General features: G+C 46.2%; 1 protein-coding gene across 2 annotated transcripts in view; it reads left to right on the top strand.

Moving 5' to 3' along the window:
• LOC142765481 (uncharacterized) overlaps nucleotides 1–25,134 on the top strand; it is an 887,742-nt gene that overhangs the window by 439,189 nt on the left and 423,419 nt on the right. Inside the window, exon 5 of one of the 2 annotated variants that reach the window (XM_075866530.1) lies at nucleotides 6,114–6,165. In XM_075866530.1, coding sequence (XP_075722645.1) covers nucleotides 6,114–6,143 — 30 coding nt within the window. In that variant the 3' untranslated portion in view covers nucleotides 6,144–6,165. Of the gene's footprint in view, nucleotides 1–6,113; nucleotides 9,085–25,134 lie in introns of those variants that run through there. The other variant, XM_075866531.1, reaches the window with a different exon arrangement.

Genomic DNA, 25,134 nt, shown 5'->3' on the forward strand with positions numbered 1-25,134 from the left:
CTTAGTCTCCTGAACGACGGCAGCCCCACTTTTCTTCGAGGGGTGACATATGGCAGTTGTCTCGACCTTGCCTTTGTCTCTAACTTCCTCGTGAGATACGTCAAGTGGTTTCCAGATGTTGAGACACGAGGAAGTGATCACATTCCAATCTACCTTAACATCAAAGGCTTGTCTAGTTATGGTCCACGGACGACCATTCGAGCAGTCCAATGAACCAACTTCAAATCTGACATGGAAGATGCTTGCAGCGATGGCCTACGATCTGGGTTAGAGGAAACAATTAAGAGCACAATGCAAAACGCCACTCGCATGCTGACGATATCTTCCACACGAAACGACTTTGATATAGAGTTGGAGCGACTCCGAGCACTGCGGCGCCGGGCGGAGCGTCGGTATCGGCGTACAAAATCAATTCACGCTCTTAGAGCAGCCAGGAGGATGCAAAAGAAGATTCGGCGTCGCATGGATAGATTAGCGTCGGAACGCTGGACAACGTTTTGCCAGTCACTAGACCCTCGCAAGCCACTCTCACACATTCGGAAAACGGTGCAAGGTCTGCGTCACCCTACGGAACAGCGCTTTCCATTCAAAGCGCTCGCGCTATTTCAAAGGAGGCCAGACATCGATGTCGCAGAAGATTTCTGTGCGCAGATCGCCAACCAAGCCACTCGTCCAGATTCTCCAGTGAGAGGTGACGTCCCCCGTTCTCGTGACTACCACATGGACCTCCTTTTTACAATGGAGGAGCTCGAGGCGGCACTAGGTCTCTGCAGGCGTTCAACTTCTCCGGGCCCAGATGGTATTCCGTACCGAGCCTTGTGCAACCTTGGTGAATGTGCAAGGAGAGAACTGTTGAGCTTCTACAACATCTCGTGGCAGGATGGCAATGTTCCTGATGACTGGAAAGTAAGCCGCTTGTTACCCATCTTGAAGCAGGGCAAATCCCCACTCGAACTAACCTCATACCGCCCAATAGCACTGGCCAGCTGCGTAGGGAAGATAATGGAACGGATGATACTAGGCCGCCTGGAGTGGTATCTTGAACACTACAAGATTTATCCGAATTCAATGGCTGGTTTCCGACGCGACCGCTCTTCTATTGACATTGTCGTTGATCTAGTTTCGTACGTTCAGCACGAAAGATCCCGTAAGCGACTATCTGCAGCTTTGTTTCTAGATGTGAAAGGCGCTTATGATAATGTACTACATGAAGCCATTTTGGGTGCTCTTGCGGTGGTTGGCCTTGGTGGTCGAGTCTTTCGGTGGATTTCGGGTTACCTGGCTGCAAGATCATTCTTTGTGTTAACAGAAGATGGCCCAACTACGCGACGCTATACTTCCAGGGGTGTTCCTCAAGGCGGAGTTCTTAGCCCGACGCTATTCAATCTTGCACTAATTGGCCTTGCTGAATACTTGCCAAGCACCATTAAAATATCAATATACGCAGACGACATCTGTGTCTGGACATCGGCAGTCACACGTCCTCAGATACGTTCCCGGCTTCAAAAAGCAGCAACTATGATTGCCAACTACTTGTTCAAACAAGGTCTCAGCATATCACCAGAAAAATGCGCGCTGGTGGCTTTCACTCGCAAAGCAATGACCCCTTATGTCATCTCAATCTGCGGGCGACCAATTTCTTACGCCAAAACCCACCGGTTTCTGGGCATCATTATTGATAGCGACCTCTGTTGGAGTCCGCATATGACCTATATGAAGAAGCGCCTGACCGCTGTTTCTCAACTGTTCAAGTTCCTGGCAGGAAAGACGTGGGGGATGTTAATAGACGGAATGATGGAGCTCTACAGGGCCCTGCTTCTCGGTTTCCTCAGATATAGCTTGCCTGTGCTTAGCAATACCTGCAAGACCAATGTTCGTGTTTTACAGGCAGTACAAGCCCAAGCGCTGAGAGTGTGCCTCGGTCTGCCCAGATGTACGTCAGCAGAAGCAACAATTGCTATTGCTGGTGACTATCCGATACAAACTCACATTGTTGTAGAAGTCCTGAGAACGCACATCCGACACTTCGCACGTGCCCCCGGCCATCACCTTGCACTGTTGCCTTCAGAGAGGCGCCAAGCATCGTTTGCCAAAATTATCGTGAAATACAACGATAAACTTCCCTCGGGCTTCACTCATGCATCTAAACCATCCATACCACCTTGGTGTCTTATTCGACCCACAGTGCATCTTAGTGTACCAGGGATCCGGAGGAAATCTGAGTTTTCGTCACCCGTGCTGAAACAACTGTCTCTTCTTCTTTTGCACGAGAAATATTCAGACAGCATACATGTATACACCGATGGTTCCACGAACCACCAGTGTTCGTCAGGGGCAGTAGTTATCCCAGCAAGAGGTGTTACCATCAGCTTTAGGACTGACCTCTCCACGGCATCTACAGCAGCGGAACTAGCTGCTTTGCGTGCTGCACTTTGTGTGGTCAATCGGGAACCACCGCAACAATGGTCGATTTTCAGCGACTCAAGGGCTGCCCTACGATCTGTGCTCTCAGCACTGCGTCGCGGCCCGTACGAACAGCTTGTTTTCGAAATTCGATGCCTTCTCCACACTTTACTCGAGAAAGGGCATCATGTGACGCTTCAATGGCTGTCAAGTCATTGCGGCATCATAGGAAACGAACATGCCGATACTGCCGCGCGGGCAGCCCTTGAAGGAACACGAAAAGAAGCCATACCACTTTCGAGGACTGATGCTGCCAGTATTCTTCGACGACTTGCGCGTGAAATCACGCTTTCACTATGGTGCCCACCAAGCATCGATACGAATTGTCAACACCACCTGTCCTATTTGATGGATCTCCGCATGCCCACTGGACTCGACCGAAGAGAAGCCACCCTACTTCATCGCGTATGGCTAGGAGTGGCATTTACAAAATCTTACTCCTTTGTCATAGGAATGGCCGACAACGTTCTCTGCGATGCCTGTCATTGCGAAGAGACGCTACACCACATCCTGTGTGACTGTCCATTGTATGAAATCCAGAGACAGTCACTGGCGTCTGCTTTTGCGCGCATCGACAACAGCCAAATGTCTGTGGACACTATTCTGTCAAGTGCCCGAGAGAAGACACTGCAACAGAAGGCGACGAAAGCTCTGTTGAAATTCCTACGCGACACCGACTTGAACAAGCGACTGTAACAGCAGTGTCACACACCGCGAAAGACAAGACTGGACTATGACTGAGTGTGCGCGCATGTGCTGCCAAATGTGCTGTTTCTATCTTCCCTCTCTGCTCTCTTTCATCTCCCCCATCCCTCCCCCATGCGCAGGGTAGCAAACCGGCTGCCTATGGGCTGGTTAACCTTCTTGCCTTTCTTTTCCCTCTATTTTCCTTCCTTCCTGAAGTCAGAGTTTTTTTTCTAATTTACGCCTTGGTTACAAATAAATTTACTTTATTGATTGAATGAATCAGTCCAAATGAATAATAAATGACTATAGTGGCTGTGGATAGACTGTGTATTTCTTCCAGTATGTTTATGTAGTGTTTGTCGATGCCCTGATTCCCCAGTGCCTGTTTTACTCCTGATGTTTCGACTGAGTCAAACGAAAGAGCATCACTTCATGGCAAAAGGCACGTACCGATGCACTTGCGACGAATGCTCTTTCGAGGCTGCAATTACGCATGCTTCTGTCACCAGGATTTCAGCGTAAAACCCCGAAATCATGTTTTAAAATCTTCGCCTGATCTTTACAGTGTACCTGTACCTGCTTTGATGGCTACGCTGTTTAGCGAAAGTGTGGTACAAGCCTCTTAGAGACGCTTATCTGGCTCTCCAGAAAATACGACTCAATGTGTGGGATTATCTCGATGAGCACCTTGAAACACACGGCCAAGAGGCTTTGATTCGACGTTGGCGCACACGTTTCTTCTGAGTAAGGAAGGGACGGCTAGAGTTTCCATTTCTGTACTAGCCAAGCGCTCACTCTATATATAGTACGCAAGCCTGTGGGGCATTCTTTGAAATGCAAATGTTTCAATTCGTTTTATTTTTGCTCCCACTTGCATAATTCGGATACAAATATATAACTGGGTGTTTTAGTGCTCAGTTGTAAGACGTGTTTACTGTTTTTATTTGTGTTTGTTGTTTAGTTTGTTCATGTACAAGCTGCGTGTAATATAAAGCATTCCTTCTTGAGAAGTTTCGTCTATCTTACGTTACTCTCTTTGGTTTAACGGCGCACGTATATAGTTGTTTAAGTCCTGAACGTTGTGCGAATCAATCGTGTGACATGATCTTTCTTCGGATGCTGTGTGTTTTGAAAAAATATTGAACAATTTAGAGCACTTAGTACTCAAGAATGGGAGGGCAGAAATCCGGCGCAGTCATGGATTATCAACTATTCTATCCGAGCGCAGCCAAAGGCAAGACTGGCTACTGTAAAGCAGTAATTTTTGTCTTTTTCTTCAACGATTCGTTTTATTGCTTTGCTCACTGCCTCCGCATCTTGATCTGGTGGCTGCGTTTAAACTTTTGAAAATTCTCTATTAAAAATGTGATCTTATGCTTGTTTGAGGCGCAACATTGACACTTGGGCTTTAGTCAGTGCGTCCTCTTATTTAGACAATGCATAGATACGCAATTATTAAGGCCGAAATGCTTATTACGTTGTGCTGACATTGCGACACCATAAACAAATAGCGAGTGGTGCCAACGCTTACCTAAAAAAATTGAGGGTCTTTAACTGAAATGACCCGGTGCTCTTACGAACCAATGGCTATGCGTTCTAAGAAACTTTTGTTTCGTAACATCACTGCTGGATGGCGCCATATCTCACGAAGCGCCTCCAGACGGAGAACTATCGTCTTCCGTCGTTCTTTGCATTAAAGCACGGAAACTCGTGGCCAAAGTTTTTATACCAATAAGGTGTGTGTTGAGTTATTTGAGAAGTAAAACGAAAGCAGGCGATGCAAATAAATATTGCTGCGGGAGGAAAACGTTCTTTCAAGAACGCCAATTGTTTTAGTGTAAATGTAATTAGGTATTGTTCTATCGTAGGTACCGTGCTTTCAATCAGGAAATCTGCAAAGATGTGTGTTGCAATTCGCAAATAGAATGTTGTTTTACAAAGGAACAATTCACGATTAGAATGAAGCCCGGAAAACACAAGATTCATAACGTTCGTGCCTTTAGGCTTTTTACTTGAATTATGGTTATGAATAAAATATCAAGATCATTAGTGGCGAATAACAAATAAATGCTGCCCCCATAGATCTCAAGCAATAAAGTTTTCGTGACGACATAACGTAGCAGGTCCTAATTGAAAATGAAGTTGCCAGAAAGAAGATTTGCGTCAGTTCATAACCAGAATACTTCCTTAGAATTCCGTTTCATCAGTAAGATAAGAAAAAAGTAACGTTTAAATAACCCGAGGAATGTTTTCTTTGCAGCCTCTTTATTGTATAGTATCGCAGTATTAGAGACACATTTCCTTACTGGTTACAGCGCTTGCCGTCACGACATGCGACGGAATGTTTTTGTTAGTTTTCTGCAAAGCAGGTGGTAGCACTAACTTAAATGCACTTGTGAAGAACCGTGACTATTATTGATATACATAAGTGACCTCTTCCGACGTGACTCTGTGTAACATATACCAGCCACTGGACAAATCGATTAAAAAGTAAATGGTGTTATAGTACGGTGTGCTATCGTACGGTACGGTAAGGCAAAAGTTTTTGGTACTGAAAACGTTATTGCAATAGTGAAATTGGAACTTTGTCGCAATTTTATGGCCCGTAGTGGTGTGCCATAATAAAGTTTCGATACTGTTTACGAACATTTCCTCTCATCACAAAGCGTCCTTTCTTAATTTTTTTCCCCGAAATAGTACTTATTCTTTTTCGCAGTGTTTCATACTGACGTTAAATTGAATATTTATAAAACACAATATCATGCTCAAACATGACGCTCAAGCATAAAACATTCTAAAGGCATTTCATTTGTTTCTGAATGTGTGAATGCAAACGCTGCTGTTAAACATGTACACATTATAGAACTACAAAAATTTACACGGAATTGGCGCTGACGAATGCCAGCACTAAAAGTTTTCAGATACATTAACGTGAAATCAGAACTTTGTTCTTTTTTTTACAGCCACGACCACATATAAGAAAGACCACCTGATTTGGAAGTCTCTGGATTCATAGTGAGTCTCTCTCGTTTGAGTACTCCTTTAGAATTGTCAAAGTTACCACACAAGCCACTACATAACCTACAACACTGCAATGCCCACAGCTTGACCTGAGACACTTATATTTTAGTTGACAAAAAACTTACTTTTAGCATCAAAACACTTGGTTGGTTATTTATTCATTTTTTTAAATAATGCTGCATTATATAGGGCTATTGCCGGAACGGGGTACATTTACATCAACAAAATACACTGACAGAAAGGTTGAATCACAGCAAAAAAAAAAAAAAAGAAAATGATTTCTTATTACAGGTAAGTTCAAATTATTCATGCTGCACTCTCTTCGTATACTGGATTTGTTCTGTATTGTAAGTGGTAGTACAGCTCATGCTCGCGAAAAAACTAAATGATTTGCTTGTTTTACAAAGTAACCTACCTCGAAGGCCCCTTCCAAGTATTTATATTGCCCTTCTAGGAATATATATGAGAAGTTGTTGCTTAGGAATATGTGCTATACTTAGCATAGCATTGACCTCCGCAGGCACTCTAACCAAAATGACCTCTCCAGGGACGCGAGTTTCTCGCCTTCATTGAATGGAAACCATGAAAGAGCAAAAATGAACATCGCTTAAGGAGGCTTTACTGAGCTGAAGAAACATCTAAATTAGAATAACCTTGCGAAGCAGTGCATATACTGCATGCGTGAAAACTTGGGCAAATTGGTAGGACATAACTGAATATACGAACAGCGCAACTTGGAAGTAGTTAGACCATAACTACAGAACCTTAACCACTTTTTTCTTTTCTTGTTTTTTTCGCTTCCGTTTACGCTGTAACTACTTCTAAGTTGTTCTGTTCGTATATTCAGATACAGAATTTGCAAAACTTTCCGTCACACATTAGTGACGCCGCTTTTATTACCACCATTGCAGCTCGTTTGCTGTTGCAGATTACCGTGACCAGAGAATATTTGCCGAAGACGAAACTGTTCTGTAGCGCACTTTGAGGGCTGGCTGACCGTAAAACTAAAGTTCTGTCCTGGTAATAAGGGATTTGAATTTTTTTTCGATGCACTACCTTTTCGCTGATAGTAATCCTAACATTTGTTTACAAATATTACAAACACCAACAAAAAGAGTGCACAGTTAACATATGTTCTGTCCTAGACAATGTGTTTACACATTGCGTGCACACGCAATGTCTATGAATGAGAATATGTGCGTGTACACGCACATTGTATGTGCGTGTACCCCGTATGTACAGGCCCACACAGTCGTGTTGTTGCCGTTTTCACATTCAGTAGTCAAGGCGTTTTTAACACATCCTAAAAATTGCAATGAATCGAGAGCACCCTAAAGCCTATAGTCAAAGCAAAGTTTCTAAATGTCTCACGGAACGCTAAATTTCACCATTGGTGTCAGCGTCAAGCAATGGCGGTTCGTCAGTGTCTCACGACATGGGCGATGAGTGATGGCAAAAATAATCTGACGACGTCAACAAAAGACGTCACAGGTTAGCAAAACTTGTCATGACGTCACGTCACGTGTAGACGTCATGGCACTAGTGATTGATCAAGAATAGTTCGATTACTAAAACAATACAAAACCAGGTACCGTAGCTTACGATCTTGGAGACTTTGCGGAATTGCTTAAGGTGCAGAAACCATTCGTTAGGGTAGCGGCACAAGATCTGCACTTCGACTGCGAGGAAAAGGGATAGTTTCTTTCGCCTTCCTGTTTCTTAAGCGAATCCATAAGGGACACTGTAAGTTATTTCTTCAGACCTCTATTTTCGTAAATGTAACGATAGTTGATTAATAAAAATGTAATAAATACCAATTCTTTTCCTTTCTACGGCGAAAATATTATTAAGTACGCTGATGTGATCAATACAATTCAAAACCTACTGACATAAGCTATATACACACGATTTGGTTAAAAAAACATTTCTAATAGTTACATGGTCAATGCTTACCTTCCTTAGGGTTACGTGCATCTAGACGCATTTATCGAACGGCAAAAAGAAGCAAACAAAATAAAAAAACTGCGCATATAGGTCTGGTCAGATTTCGACTAAATGTATATTGTCAATGAGCTGCTTAGAGTGGCTTCAAATTTTTTTTTGCCCAAAAAACTTGCTTTTCATCATTTTCTTTCAGGTTTACCAATCATTCTTCTACGACTCCTGTATCTTCTGACATCACTGAAAAGGGACAATTTGAGGAAACAGTGCCGCCAATTTTCTTGATTTTTCAGGGTTTAAGAAGTGGTGTGAAAATTCATTCACACTAACATGTTTCGTCGAATTATGGCCCGACCATTCATCAGGCGCGTTTTCAAGTCTGTAAGAAACAAAACGTAATAATATAAGAACGATAAATTTTAAGTTTAGACTCCACCACCATTTCGATTTACTGCCTCAAACGGTCTTGTCAAAGTCAGTCGCTGCTTCGCAATTCCATCCAGTCGTGGATTGCCACACTGCCTAGAAGGGTGATGCTGAGAAAGTGCGCCTTGAGGGATAAAATGAAAAATATTTCTGTACGTGTGAGAGTCACAGAGTTGCAACCATTGAAGTAGACGGAAAGCTTTATGATTATCCGACTTCTTATTCCCACTCACGTCCGCTCCAGGTGACGCGTGAAATTCAAACAGACTGGGCAACCTCGGAAGTTTGTATTGCTCACGCCACTATTCGTAAACTCAGAAGGCGCCTAGCAATTGTCGTTTTGTTATTGCCTAGACACGAAACGAAAGTGACGGATCACTGAAGCAGGGAGGCGAATGAAACTGCCGAAGTGTGAAACTCAACGAATTGAGCCTATTCGTGAGGTCAAATGCATTTGCTCTTCACTGCCTTTCAGCTTATCTGATCAGTAAGAACTCACTTGAAGTAGGGGGAAGGAAGAACAATAGATCCTACACAAAAATTTAAACAAGCTCACGCTCGCTACGCAACTCGGGTCTTTTGTGAACATTTAAGCAGGGTACACTGTTTAAACTTTCACGCAGATTCCATCCTGACAATGTTTTTTATTGTCAACATTATCTAGATTTACGGGGTGTGTTGAGGTGCAAGCGTGCGCCTTTTTTTACTTTTTGTTTTTAAAATATTTGTGGGGTTAGACGAATGCGACGGCCTTCCTATAAAATATCAATTGATGCTTGTGTTTAACAATTTTCTGGAGAAGCTTACGTCTTACGCTTCCTACAAGAATAATGACGCATACTGTTTAACTAGGATCTGTGGATGATGCTAACCGGGAACCAATGTAAATTTTCTAGCAGTTGGCTCCGCAAGAAAGAGAGAAAAACGAGAAAAAAGGAAGGCCGGGAGGTTAGCCAGATGCTAGTATCCGGTATGCTACCCTACACTACGGGTTGGGGATTAGAGGGTTGAAAGATATATATATATATATATATATATATATATGAGAGAAAAAAAATTGCCCGCCGCTTCCCTCGGGGGAACACTGAGGAGGATGCGGAGCTCTACCGGCAATCAACGACTGCTTGCACGTAGCACACACGACGTAGTCGGCATAGTCGGTGCCCTTTCCAAACGTATCGCAAAGAACCGACAACGCTTTGGAGTTGTTCTGAATGTTGCCAATCCGACTTAAGTTGTTATCGAACCAAAGACGATCACACACCTTGCAGGTGTGGCCGAAGCTTCGGTCGAGGAAGTCGCGCTTGAAGCGAGCGTTGGGCGTGGTATACTGCTTGGCGCGCCACGCCGCTACCTCGGCGCGCTTGCGCTCGCGGGCAGCATCGGGATCGGCCTCTCGTCGCCGACGCTTGCACTCGGCTTCCCGTTTTCGAAAGTCCGGGTCCTCTTGTCGACGCTTACGTTTCAAAGCGGCCGAATCCGGTGCTGCTGCTCGACGCTGACGTCTCTCAGCGGCTTCACGTTCTCTAAGTTGAGCATCTTCCGCTCGACGCCGACGTTTACGTTCGGCGTCGCGAGCTCTTCTCCGCGCTGCCTTGTCTTCGGACGACGACTTGGTTGCGGTTTCGCCAACACTTTGGCCGGCGCTGGTCGAAGGGACGTCGATCATTGCGACCTCGGACGTCGACGCGCCGTACAAACCAACCGACGAGCGGCAACTGAGCGAGCGAGCACCGACCTTGAGTATATATACAGCGCGACGGCGCATGCACTGTCAGCTGTCGAATGTTCGAGAAGGGGGAGAAGCGCAACTGCGCATGCGCGCGCGTCAGCTGCCGATGTTCTCGAAGCGCGACGGCGCATGCGCGCGCGTCAACTGCCGATGTTCTCGAAGCGTGACGGCGCATGCGCGCTACATTATACAGCTAGCGAATGTTCGTGAAGAGGAGAAGCGCACGCGGTGTGTAGAGGAGGAAGGGTGCACAGATGGTGGAGGAGTGAAGCGCGCGCGGTGTGTAGAGGAGGAAAGGATGCACAGATGGTGGAAGAAGGAGGAGGAAGCTTGCGGACGGCGCCGCACTACAAGCCTCGAGTATTAGATGCTCCACATCTAAAACACCGACACATGCACACACGAAATCAGTCCACTCAGAGACGTTCCGACAGGCCAGTAGTTCGCAAGAAGCCCAGCAGCGCTTGCACGGCTTTCTTCTGTGATGATGAGTCATGACGATGGCGCAGTATACTTTCTTCTGACAGCGGCTGCTCATTTAACCTGTTTAGTGTATTAGAAAGGTGTTGTCTTTCCAGGTTGTGTTCCGGGCAGTCACACAGAATATGTCGAATTGTTTGTTCATCTCCGCAGTGTGCACAGTCGGCGGTGTCGGCCATCCCTATGCGGAACGCGTACGCACGGGCAAACGCGACTCGCAACCATAGTCTGCACAGAACAGTAGCGTCCCCTCGTCGAATTTTGGTTGGAAGCTGTAAGCTTAACGTTGGATCAAGGGATCGTAATCTTGCATGCGTAAAGAAAGGCTCATTCCAAAGAGCCATGGAGTGTTGGCGAGCAACCATGCGAAGCCTCCTAGCAGCGTCCGTTCTTAATAGAGGTATTGACTGGTTGTTGTCTTCTGTATGGGCTAAACGTGCAGCTTGATTAGCTCGCTCGTTACCGATAATTCCACAGTGACTTGGCAACCACTGAAATATAACGTGGTGACCTCTCTCTGTTTTATAGTGTAGCATTTCTGCTGTTTCAAATACCAACTGCTCGTGTGGACCACAGCGTAGATTTGACAGAAGAGACTGCAGTTCCGCCTTGCAGTCGCAGAAAATCTTCCAACGTCGCGTGTTTTGGTCGTTAATAAAACACAGCGCAGCGCGAGGCGCTGCAAGCTCTGCTGCCGTTGTTGTGGTTGCATGAGCTGTCCTGAATTTGATGGTTGTGGTGTGCGTTGGAATAACGACCGCCGCAGTTGAGCTGTTGGGCAGGACGGAGCCGTCGGTGTAGACGTGGGTGCAGTCTTGGTACTTCTCGTACAAAAGAAGTAAGGCGAGCTGCTTGAGGACTGGTATGGAGAAATCTCGTTTTTTCTGGATGCCTGGTATTGTCAGTTTGATGACTGGCTGTTTGAGGCACCATGGAGGAACTGAAGGTCTCGCCGCGGGCGTAAAACTAGTTCGTAGGGAGTCACTATGTGTAGTTTTGTTCAGCAAAAGGAAGTATGAGGTCTATCTGCTGGTAGAGAGGCTAGGTGGTGATGGGAAATCCGGCACACATGCCTTATGTGTTTCCTCAAAGCTTAAATTTCAATATGGGTCTGCACGAGGTGGCCTTTGGCTAAAGCTATAGTCCCCACTATTGAGGCACCCTGAGGCAGACCTAGACATATTCGAAGCGCCTGTGCCTGAACGCTTTGTATCATGCGTCGACTTGTTTTGCTAGCGTTTGATAATGTAGGAAGACTGTATCAAAAAAGCCAAGGAAAAGCACCCTGTACAGTCGTAACATGGCATTAGGCTGCATTCCCCAAGTCTTTCCAGCGAGAAACTCCAAAAGATTGCATATGCCTGTCAATCGCCTTTTCAAATACGACAAATGAGGGCTCCAGGATATGTCTCTGTCGACAATGACACCCAGAAATTCGTGAGATCGACGATATGGTATATTTTGACCGTTAATTGACACTCTGTAATTCGACATGGGTTTGCGCGTAAATGCCAGCAGAGCGCACTTTCCGGAGGAAATTTTCAGGCCTCCATTGCGGAGATACAAAGCAGTTGCAGTAGCAGCTCTCTGTATTCTCGGTCGTAACTGCGGGCGAGTTACCAAGATGTCCAGATGCAGATGTCATCAGCGTATGTTGATAGATAAATATTGTTTGGTAGGTGCATATGGAGAGCGATTAGTGTTATATTGAATAGTACGGGGCTCCGTACACCTCCCTGAGGGACGCCATGACAAATTAAATGCGCAGAAGTGTTCTCGGCCTCCGTAATTACAAAAAAGGATCGCAATTGGAGATAACTGCGTATCCACTTAAAAATTCGGCCACCCACTTGAATCTTTTATAGTGCGATAAGGACGGCTTCATGTGTAACGTTATCACAGGCTCCTTTGACTTCAAGGAACAGAGAGGCGCAAAGACGCTTATGGCCTTCCTCGTGTTCAACGTACGTGATTAGGTCGATGACTCTATCTATCGGTGATCGACCACGTCGAAAGGCAGCCATGGCATTTGGGTAGATCTCATGATACTCCAAGTACTACTCGAGTCGGTCGAGAATAATTCTCTCTGTAAAGAGGTTTATTGGGCGAACCAAACGGGCAGGTGGTTCGCCCTTTACCCACGCAACTAGGCAATGCTATCAGGCGATAAGAGGAGAGTTCTAATGGTGATTTGCCAGGTTTTAGCAGTGGACATGACGACTAGTTTTCCCTCTAGCCAATAATCATTATATAGCCGAAATAGGGCTATTCTCGCGTGCTCACCCGAACGACACAGGGCTCTGTAGGAGATTCCGTCAGGTCCTGTTGCAGAGGTAGGTTTGCATGAAGCGAGTGCTGCCTTCAGCTCCTGAATGGTGAACGGGAAGTCCATACAGGAATCACGTGATGGCGGACGACTGCTCGAAAGTGGTGAGCTGCTAAGTGCTGTAGTTTGCCCTGATAATCCGGCGCAGAAATCTTGAGCAACGTCCACACCTGGTCGATTTTGGTAAAGGGCTAAGGCCTTGAATGGTGACTTCTGAATGGGGGATGACCGCAAACCACTTACCGTCCTCTATATCTGCGATAAAGGCTTACGAGGGTCGAGTGACTCGCAGAAAGTAATCCAGCGTTGGAATTCTAGCTTGTCCAACCAACGTTTGATCTCCTTCTGCATACGTATAGCAGTCCGTAAATCTTCTATGTCCTTCGTGCGCCAGTACATTATTTCAGCTCGTCGTCGCAAGGCGCGAAGCCACTCCAGCTCTATGTCAATGTCCATGACTTTTACAGGGCATGGGATCGTACACACACTCTTTCACAGTGTTCTTGATGGCCTCTTGTCAATCGGATATGTGTTCTTGGCATTGGTCTTCCATAGGAGACTGAAATTTTTTCCAGTTCACTCTTTTAACCATGTCACGTACTTTAGGAGGCGACAATCCTTTGATCTTGACGTATGTTGGAATGTGATCACTCCCATGCGTTTCTATATCCGTAAACCATTCAGTATGCTTCACTAGGCTTCTCGAAACAAAAGCCATGTCGAGACAGCTACTGTATGTGGAGCCACGTAAAAATGTAGGACTGCCATCGTTTAGTAACCAAAGTTTGTTGTAGGAGGCAAAAAACACCAAGTTTCTGCTCTTAATGTTGGTATTCTTACTTCCCCATAATGTATGATTAGCGTTCAAATCCCCGATGATAACACACGGGTCAGTAGTTAACGCTATGATGTCTCGTAGTTTTTTTTTATCGAACCGGCTTAATGGTGATAGTTATGCGCCAACCACAGTGATGTTGAGCCTCCTCTTTTTCACTCTTAAGCATACGTATTGGTTTCCGTTAGGGTGGTACAGGTTGAAGGATGTAAGTGAGGTCTCGGCGAATGAACACCAGAACCTTGCTTCTTTCAGTAACAGTAGACAACATAAAAGGTTCGTAACCTGAGAGTCGTATTGCACTCGATAAGTTCAGCTCACAGATGACGATTACAGAAAACGTATTAACGTACACAAATCGACGAAAATCACCAATGCGCGATCACAGTCTCCTGGCATTCTACTGCAGTGTCGCTGCTTTACGAACCTCATTCCTAAAAGACAGTGGCGGGTTAGCCATGGTCTACTCTAGGACTGATAGCACTGGACTAAGCGCGTCCAGTACTTGAAGGGCACTTTTGGCTGACGGTGTATTCATGCCGCTTAAAAAACACGCGAATGATGCCCCCTAATGATCTTAGCATCACCATCACGCGATGATCTGGCTTCCCGGTCGTTGCAGCATCTTGTGCTTGTTCTTGGGGCGGCTTCTGTTGAGGCTCAACAGGTCGTGTAGGCGGCTTCTGTTGAGGCTCGACAGATCGTCTAGGCTGAAGGGGTGGCCATTCGTTTGGTGAGAGCGATCTCCCAGCATCTTCTCTTTCAGCGCAGATGTTCGCCATGCTAGGAGCCACGCCTGTCGATTTCACTTGAGTTTCGGACTTTCTCGTTAGATTTTGCACTGTCCTTCGTGAGGAAGCGGCGCCTTCGCCTTACTTTTTGCGCAGCTTCTCTGTGAGTCGAGTTGTCTCGCACCATTTGCCTCAGAATATAAATCTCTTTCTTAATCTGGGGAGAGTCCTTGGAGGAAGCACTGTGAGCGCCGTGGCAGTTGGGGCATTTCAAGGTAGTTGCACTACAGTCGTCTTCTGAGTGGTGTTCAGCGCATCGGGGGCACACTGCGGAATATCTGAAAACGCCCTTCACGTGGCCAATCTTCTGGCACTTGAAACACTGCATAAGCTTCAGAATAAATGGGCCAACCTGGTGACGAAAGTGGCCAACCTTCACGTTAGAGGGAAGACAGTCATCCTTGAATGTTATTCGCACACAACGAAAGTTGCCTAGGCGACCAGCATGCATAATGACGTTGTTTTCACTCACTGGTTTTATCAGTACAGGAAAATCTGCATTGGCAATTTCACTGTCTATATCATAGATAACTCCTGTTATGGTGTCACCATTCGCTGGTATGATGGATCGGACTTTGATGTTTCTTAGCTCCGACACATGCTGTAGCGTGTTTAGTGCACTCAGGTTCATCACGTTGATTGCCAAAATATTCTTCCTCGTGTTTATCCTGATGTCCTTAACCTCGTTAGGCACAATGTTTCCAAGGTACAAGGACAGTGCTTGCCTGTTGAGGATGCGTAGATTGGCAGTAGTGGTCTGCGGCACAAACAGAATGGAGTGAGGCCATCGCTGAGGCGCTGTCCTCACAGTGGCTGTACTTAATGCTGGTGATGCGTTCATGATTCTTCGTTTGGCCTTGCAGTCGAGCACAGGTTCGATGCCTTCTTCCGAGGACTCGTCGTCTGATGCAGAGTACAGCTCGGTGTCCACGCTCTCAGTAGATGCACTACCACGCTTTCTTGAAGCAATGCCCGTAGATGAACTGGTACCGGGCGGGATCTTCGAGGATTGTATTTCCATCACCGCGATGTAGGGGGCTGGAGACCCCGCTGTTGCGCTGTGGAACGCAGAAAATACAGCATAAACCGCAAGATATGTTCCACAAGAGAAGCACTTTCCGAACCCGCGACCTTCTGTTCAATAGTCTAGACCCAGAACCGCTACGCCCCCATGGCAGAATTGTAATGTAACAGGTATCTTTTCGCCGATTTTAAAGTTCTTGTTAGTTGGTCATGAATTAATGTGCCCTGAAGGGCCACCGAGAAGCAACAAAAAACAATCAAACGCACGGTGCTTCAGTGTATTAGTGAGCTTTTGTGGTCATGGTTTACCGAGCTTAATTTACATTTCGACTCGAAATAAATATCTAGCCGCATAAATTAGTGAACTATCTTACCGGCAGCATTGCGCAACTGTAGCACATCACGAGAACTAAATAAGTGCAATTCACGCTAGAAAGAAAAAAACAGCCACGGAGTAGGACTTGCACCCAAAATACTGGGGAAAGCAGGTGTGATTGATGGCAGTAAATGTTGCCCCGGTTTGTCACATACGCGGGCGGTCGACGTGAGGGGTGACAATAGAGCCGAAACGGTCTCGAAGTCACTCGATTCGGAGTTGGAAGACAAAGTGGTCGCATTGGCAGCCTTTGTCGACCTCTCCCCCTCGTTAGCGAAGCCCCGCTGCGGTGGTCTAGTGACTAAGGTACTCGGCTGCTGACTCGGAGGTCACGGGATTGAATCCCAGCCGCGGCGCCTGTATTTTTGATGGAGGCGGAAATTCTGTAGGACCGTCAGCTCAGATTTGGGTGCACGTCAAAGAACCCTAAGTGGTCGAAGTATCCGGAGCCCTTCCGCTATGGCTTCTCTCATATTCACATGCTGGTTTGAATAGTTAAACCCCACATATCATTCAATCAATTATCAAAAGTGGCACCACCTGTTGGTACATAATTATGATTTTACAGCCAACCGAACCAACGCTTCGTTAACCTTCTTGCCTTTCTACTCTATTTATCTCTCTCTCTCTCTCTTCGTCAACTGGTCGTTCTCGTGGCTACGTTCATCGAAACATTGAGACTTGCGTTACCTGTTGTGAACGAAATAAGAGACACGGTGAAGCCATTTTGAATTGTTTTTTGCAGTGGCAGCGTGATCACCAGCACATTTACGCAAAATTTCAGAACAAAAACTCAGAAATAAACAGAGGCTCTGCAATCCTAGCTAGCATATTAGGAAAGAGTACAAAACGAGGTTTCGAACCTGATGCTAGCTTAAAGATACATTAGTTTCTGTAGGAGTTTGTAAGAGAGCATTTCATATAGCAAGTGGGGTGTTGGTTGAGGCAACTCACAGATTTCATTGACAACACAAAGGAGTAAGGTCGTCTTTGAGTAGTGCACCCTCTACAATTAGATGGAGGAAACTAAACTTAGGAGTAAAAAAACGCCGTACTAAGAGCCTCGAAAACTCTATGACCGTGGACAGTATAAAACTCACATTTGAATATTCCGACACGCTTAAACTTGCATTCTAGTGAGCACATAATTGTCTCTAAGAAAACGTAATTCATTATTTCTGCATTACACTTCAGCACTTAATGTAAATATTGTACGTACATGTACTGATTAAGAGCGAAAGGAAGAATTGCTCTGCCTTAAATGAGGCTGTTATCTATTTTAATTTGTCGAATATTTTTGTTTTGGCTAGTTTTGTTGAACATAATTTACCGGTACTTTTTGTGTGCCAAAGGTGTGCCTCGTAGAATGAAGAATCGCAGCAGCTGCTCCGTCTTTCAGTGATGTTGGAGCCTCATAAGTAACTTGTGCGCAGCGCGGACTAATTATGCTATCCGTTAATCTATACCTTCAGGCTTTCCTGTTGGCGTGAGCAGAAGTACCCGACTTTGATTAAGCCGCTACATATTGCTTCCGTGGACCGCTTCAATAGATATCGGTCTGTTTTCCTGTAATACTAGGTCATCAACACATGACATTTAGGTGGTAATTGTGTCTTACGATGCCATTCGCATCACCAATGTCAGTGCTTTGGCGCCTAATCCTCGTCAATGCTCTGTTTATGTGATGGCTCAGAAAAGACCTGGATGGGTGCAGGCCAAAGGGCACCTATGTCTAGAGAAACTGCACGTGCAGCTGCTTCGCTCCGGTTGGCATATTAGGTTGTTTATTCCTCTTCGCGGCCACTCACTAATGTTCGTTGCCCCGCCACGGTGGTCTAGTGGCTAAGGTACTCGGCCGCTGACCCGCAGGTCGCGGGATCGAATCCTGGCTGCGGCGGCTGCATTTCCGATGTTGGCGGACATATTGTAGGCCCGCGTGCTCAGATTTGGGTGCGCGTTAAAGAACCCCACGTGGTCAAAATTTCCGGAGCTCTCCACTACGGTGTCTCTCATAATCATATAGTGGTTTTGGGACGTTAAATCCCCCATATCAATCAATCAATCAATCAATCACTAATGTCCGTTGATGTATATTTGAGGAGCTGGCTTCGATAAAAACATTGATTGTTGAGGCATGACTGGTACGTATATATATATATATATATATATATATATATATATATATATATATATATATATATATATATATATATATATATATTGTATTTACACAAAGTGATTAACCATATAGAACACTTGGTACCCTACTGTACGAAAGGATGAAGCCGTCCCGTGGGCCTAACACTTGATGAGGCCGTGTCGACAAAAGTTACGCCATTAACGACCTTTATTAAAGTTAAATCTCTCTCTCTCTCACGATGTGTTCTACCATGGCGTTGTGAGTTGAGATAAAAAAATTGACAGCTTTGCCGCAAAGACGAAGCAATGAACGCGATAGCAACACTATGGAAGGTCACGCACAGAATGGCAAGCAGATTGAAACGGGCTCTGTGTTTCTCACGCACAAATGACGCACGAAACGTACTCACAGGTACAGATTAACGCGAATGATCGTCTCAGTGGTTATTTGGCTGTGTCTAAAAAGGACGCCCTTTTAGCAAACAGAGGCTGTGAAATGATTGCAGGGACCTTTGTGCGCCTGGTAGCAGAGCAGAATTAGTAACTAAAAGAGAACTCTGCTATGGGAGAGCACAAAACCGAACCGAGGGCATCACAACTGCATGTCTAACTGATGATTTACATCAGCTGATGAACAATTCAGGGTTGGTGCACATCAGCAACTAGCAGTGGTAGCGCGACCATTTTCGGCTGGTCACAAACAGTCGCGAATGGTCGCAAATGGTCGCAAAGCGACCTCTTTAGCTAGTCGCTTCCTGACTGATTCTTCAGTCGCGCGACTGCAGTCGCAAAACTGCCGGAATCAATCAGCGATGCCCGGTTTTTTTTTCTTTTTTCATTATGTGCCTCATGCTGCCAGATACAAACGAGCGCGTTCCTCTGGGTCTGTGGCACCATGGCCAGCACGGAACACTTGGCTTGGAAATTGCGGGGCACGGCAGCTCGAGCAAAGTGTCAAATTTACGTGGTGGCATTCGCAAGAAGCTGAACACCGTCAGAATAAAGAGAAAATTCATTGTGCATTTTCTTTCTCCCGTATTCAAAATCATTTTTAGGGGTGAAGCGGCACCCGTTCGTCCCTCATCGTAGTCGTAGTGCGCAACTAGTCTTACGCTTTGACCTGCAAGTTGGAGCCCGTGGAAGATTTCTCCTGTGCGTTGTTGAACAACAAAAAATTTGCAGCGTGCACGTTCACTAAAAGCCGAATTCTCCTGTCTCTCATTCCAAGTTAGCCGCCATTGGCATGTACATTGAGCACTATCTGACAAGAAAGGGTTGCTAGGTTATATATAACACTCGCTGGGCGCAACCTCCTTGGTTTTAGAAAGGTTCAGCGAGCGTTGGGCCACAGTGCCATAAAAACAGTGAACAAGCATATACCATGAACTCGAAGTGGTTAAAGGTGGGAAGTAGACACGAAGCGCAAGCCGTAAGAAAGTGTGCGTGTGCCTCGACTCGTTCAGTCTTTGGAATGTCCGCTAGATGGCGGCGCGTCTATATGAGGAATATATGATGAAAAAATGCGAGATGGTGGTACTTGGACTGTTGAATAGGTGGACGAACGGAGACACAGACATATGCATGGATGGACGCAAGGATGGCTGCACGGACGGAAGGACGCATGGACGGACGCAGGAGCGGATGCAAGGACGAACGCGAGGACGGACGCGCAAGTGGACGTGCGGATGCACGAACAGACGCAGGCACGGACGGGCGGATGGACGCAAGGACAGTCACACAGACGGACGCATGGACGGACGGAAGCAAGAATGAATGGACGGACGGATACTTCGCCCCACTCTCCATCGTTACCCCCGTGGATATGCTGCCATTTTTTTCGTCTTTAACTTGACTTGTCACCGCCTTCCATGCAGTGCGTTTGCAACGCGTTTGTGCTTCATGCCTTGGCACCGACTAAAGTCACCGCGTTCGTGACGCGTTTGTGCTGCATTGTCGGCTGTGGCAAGTCAATGTAAATTCAAGGACCGTTTCTGAATACGTACCACTCTCGAAAATACTGCTCGACGTCTCAGCGCAGCTGGAGAGGTAGGTGGCTTGCATGGCCGGCCAACTATCGCAAGTGAAGGGACGGTCACACCCACCGCTGGCTTTTCAATGCGAAGCATTTCTTAGCCAACTTCGCTGGCTTTGAGCGTATCTATCTATCTATCTATCTATCTATCTATCTATCTATCTATCTATCTATCTATCTATCTATCTATCTATCTATCTATCTATCTATCTATCTATCTATCTATCTATCTATCTATCTATCTATCTATCTATCTATCTATCTATCTATCTATCTATCTATCTATCTATCTAGACGCCTACGACTTTTAGCTCTCCTGGCCGTTTCGATAATGTTATCTATACCGAACTTGGTAAAGCATAACACGACTGTATGAAGAACATATTTGACTAGGCATAACATGAAAATCATGACATGAATGTTATGAACACCATGATTTACATTTCATGGCCCTGCAGCTCTTGCTGCGTTTTCGTTTACATGGCATGTTGCAAAACTGGTATGGTATGACATGATTACATGGCGAAAACAAACGACAGACTTTAACATAAAAATCATGACATGCGTGTCTTGTAACAACATGAGTACATTCCAAGCTCAAAATGCGCTCGCGGCTGTTTCGCTAGCGTCACATATAACAGATTTGGTATTACGGGACATGGATGGATGACCATGATACTGGTGCAAACATGATAAACATGAGATGCGTGTCAAGTAATAACATGGCTACATGCTGCGCTCACGATGCGCTCCAGGCCGCATCGCTTGCTTCACATGTTCCAAACTCTTTATTACGCGACGCGAATGGATGAAATAGGTAAATAACACATACAAACATGATAATCACGATATGCCTGTCATGTAACGTGACTATATGCCACGCTGACTACATGCCACACTACATATCATACGTGGCTACATGCTTCACAGATGCCAAATTTGGTATTACGTGGCGTCAACGGATGACGAATGTATGTGACCGGTTCAAACGTTGTATTCTTGATATGTATGTCATGTGAGAACACGACTACATACCTCAGTCAAGGCGCCAATACATTTCGAAGTGATGCAACGCGGTGCGCGTGCTCACCGGCGTTCATGTCGACGCGTCACCGCCGTTGCGACGCCAGGGGCCGGTCCTGCCATATACTTCTAGGCGCGCGCCGCACTGCGTTGCTTTAACGCATGCGCGTTTCAGTGCGTCGGGCGTCCCTCCATCATGAGAAGAGGGAGACGCAGTGTTGTCTGGGTAACGCATCTGCGCGAAATGCGGCATGTTGCATTTCGCACTGGTTGCCGTCGGGCCGCGCCACAACGGACGCTCGCCGCGCCGGTCGCGCCTGGCGTAAGACTGCAGAGTGCTCGCGTTTTGCTAACGTAGCGCGCTGTGCTCAGCGTGCGCACGTGTAAACGCTACATTAGAGTATATTGGGCCCATCATGATGCGTTCGCGGCCAATTTGCTAGCTCCACATATATCAAATTCGGTGTTAATTGAGGTCAATGAATGTTGAAAGTATATGACTGGTGCAAACGTGATAATCCTGACACGCGTGTCATGTAAGAAGACGGACAACATACCACGCTAATAGCGTGTTCGTGGTCGTCTCGCTAGCTCCACATATACTAAGTTTGGGGTCACGTGACGGGAATAGATGAGGGAGGTAAGCGACGCATCCAAACCACGACCTCCTCTATAAACTTACGACCTGCTCACCGGCGCCATCCCTACGGAGGCGTATGGAGCTAAAAATTAGCGTGTAGGGACCGGAGGTACCGCCAGATGCCGCCACCACTTACCCCTATAGCAGACGACGCACGACCGTTGTGGTGCACTCGTGTGTGCGCGTTCCTCTCATTGTTCTAGTTTCTAACGCGTGGATCAAGCAATCCACTGATTTAACGTCTCGAAGCAACATTCTGGTTGTGAGAAGCACCGTGGTGGATGGCTTCGGGATGCTCGTTACCGGACCTCAATCTTTGCGCGAGCGCTTTTGCGTTCCCCTCTAAGTGCAGGCAAACGAAAGCAATATGCGACACATAACCCAGAGAACGTAAGCCTTATTTCCTCGCTTTATTTTAAGCAGCGGCGCCCCACCTAACCGCTGTCTAGCAGCCACAAACATAATTCGTTCGTGGGCGAGCTGGTGCGATCTTGCATGTAACAAGTTGAAACTTGAAACCGACGTGTCTACGACGTAAATGAAGACGACATACGGTACGAACGACGCATGCGATAACCCGTGTAAGCTTTTATGACCTGAACGTCGCCCTTCAAGCATATCGTTGTCATACTGTGCACGGATGACGACAGAGGGGCGCAGTTGTGCTATCGTCTGGGTGCTTTGGGTCTAGCGAACGTCTAACGATGGAAGCGTGCGACAAAACCGGCGGATTATCGCAACGTTACAGCAATTTCTCGTACATACATATATTATCAGACACAGTTTATTGAAGTTATGGCCTCTGTTCGAGCGTCGCTAGCATTTCCGCGTGTCTCACATCGGCGGTGCGCCCACGCCTTTACTGGAGCATCCACATACAAAGCATTACGAGGCAACAGCTCTAGCGTGCTCCGTTTCCCTCATGGGAATAACGTTGTATAGAAACGAGAGTTTTATTTATAATCTAAAGCATGAGTTCTAACTGGCTAAATCACTTTGCACTGTCCCTATTCTATTCCACGAACTTTTAGCATTAACCCACATGGTATTACCCACCAATAATGTACTATTCCTGATGCTTCAGCTGCCAATTGTTTCGTTCACATCATGCCTGTGATGCATGCTGTACCGACACACATCAAAAGCCTCTGTGGCATGGGATTGAAGAACAAAATTTTATTTCACCTGATGCCTTCACCCTTACAATAAAATGCTTAGAAGTCCCTTATGACCGCTACAAATGTGCATAAATTGCTTGCTCAGTGCTACAAATTTGAATTTTCCATTTGTAAGTGGCTGTATTCACACTGTAAAATGGCAAGAAACAGACAAGTAAGCTTATGGTTCAAACAAATGTTTTATTCCCAGAACAATGGTACACTGCAGCAACAGTAGTAAATAATATGCTTGTCCAAACATTGCTTTTTAAGCATCAGACACCAGTACAGGAAAATCTAATCTGCCTTCGAGTGCCACAAGATCATGCGAACGCACGCATGCACCAAGCAGAACAGCGGCTTGGCGGCTGCAGCAGTGGGGGTTAGTTGTGGCGCCAAGACGTGCTGCGGCACTTTCGAGAACTAAAAAAAACTAAACAAGCAAAAGCAAAACAAGCGACACGGGGAGCGGCGGCATGAGCAGGTCGTAAGTTTATAAAGGAGGTCGTGATCCAAACATGATACTCATGACAAGAAAGTCATGTACGGCGTCATTTACCTCCACCTCGTAACGTTGTGTTCATTTTAAAATGACTTATCAACTTTTCTCATTCGTGCTTCGTATATCATCGATTCTCATTGCATGTGAGATCTGCTAGTGTTTTTTCTTTGGAGGCTTCTGTGCTGCCAGCGCTGACACCAAGGCGTAGCGCATCAGCACCATGACAATCTCTTGTTCTTCGCTTGAATTGAACTCCTTGACGCTGCTTGGAACGCTGGGGAGAACAAACAGAAACAATAAATGTAGCCCGCTCGGTTCACTCCGATCACTCAGCTAGCGGCGATCAGCTTATCGGTGCCGGATTCCAGAGTTCTCGCTGACAACGAGATTCAGATGTGACTCTCCGGGTTTGCGACTTCCGGTCGCTCGCATTCAGCTTCTGCCGGTGTGAACATCAGTCGCTTCTTAGTCGCCAGTCGCAAATGGTCGCGCGACCACTGCCAGTCGCTGGTGTGCACCAGCCTTTAGGGCACTTGGTACTATGGGAGTGCTGAAAGCTGTCTCGAACAGTTGTGTTTAGAAAATTTTGTTAACGATTTAGAGTACTTGGTACTCTACTATGGGAAAGCTTAAAGCCGCCCCGTGTTTCGAACTTGACTCAGTCGAATGGCTATTGATGTGTTGAGAAAAAGTGTTTAACGATTTCGAATACTTCGTACTCAACTATGGGAGAGCACTGAGCCGTCCCGCTAAAGGAATAAAACTCGACCCCCACCCTGAGGCTTCGAGCCCAACGAACTGATCTTCAGAATGCTTTAGTATACACTTGGCTTGCTTCATTATGACCCCTGTTATGTAGAGTAACCTACGGTTCCGATAGTGATATCGTAGTGTGGTTTCAGCAGAGCGTAAGAAAGAATTGTGAGCTTAAAATGAAAGAGTAGGCGAATCGCTAGAGATTTAGATTAGGACAGACAAACTGTATAGCAAAACTTTCAAACTGCAGACAAATATAGTTATTATGCAGTAAATAAATAGTTTTTCTTTTGCAAAGCATACCATCCAAACTACTATTTCAAGGGCTAGTCAACAGGCTCCTAAACGCGCCGGAATAGCTCGCTCATTTTGCCTGCGCGTGACCAGCCTCATTCAACGCGCAGTGACGTCAACTCGGCGATCGTGTGTCTGTAAGTGATTTTAATTAAAAAGAAGAGAAAAGTGAGCCCCGTAACTAACTCCCAGGGGGAGGACACCTCAACAGTAGCTCACGAGGGGGGGGGGGTAAAGAAGGGATAAAAGATATGATTAAAATGTAAAGAGATAGAGAGGAAGGAGAGAGCGAGGCGCAGGGACAGCAAACGACAAAAAACGACGGAAGAGGAGATGTGAAAGATGGACACGGTCGCAGGAGTCCGAGGACGCGGCACCATTCGGCGAGAGCTCTTGTCGGCGTCAGCAGATGGCGTAGCGCGAGCCCAGTCGGCCAGAGCTGCGCTGTCGTCGGAGATCGCCGGGGCACAACCAGTCAGTACGAAATCCA

Source organism: Rhipicephalus microplus, chromosome 6, assembly GCF_043290135.1.
Source record: "Rhipicephalus microplus isolate Deutch F79 chromosome 6, USDA_Rmic, whole genome shotgun sequence".
In the NCBI taxonomy this organism is placed as follows: Eukaryota; Metazoa; Arthropoda; class Arachnida; order Ixodida; family Ixodidae; genus Rhipicephalus; species Rhipicephalus microplus.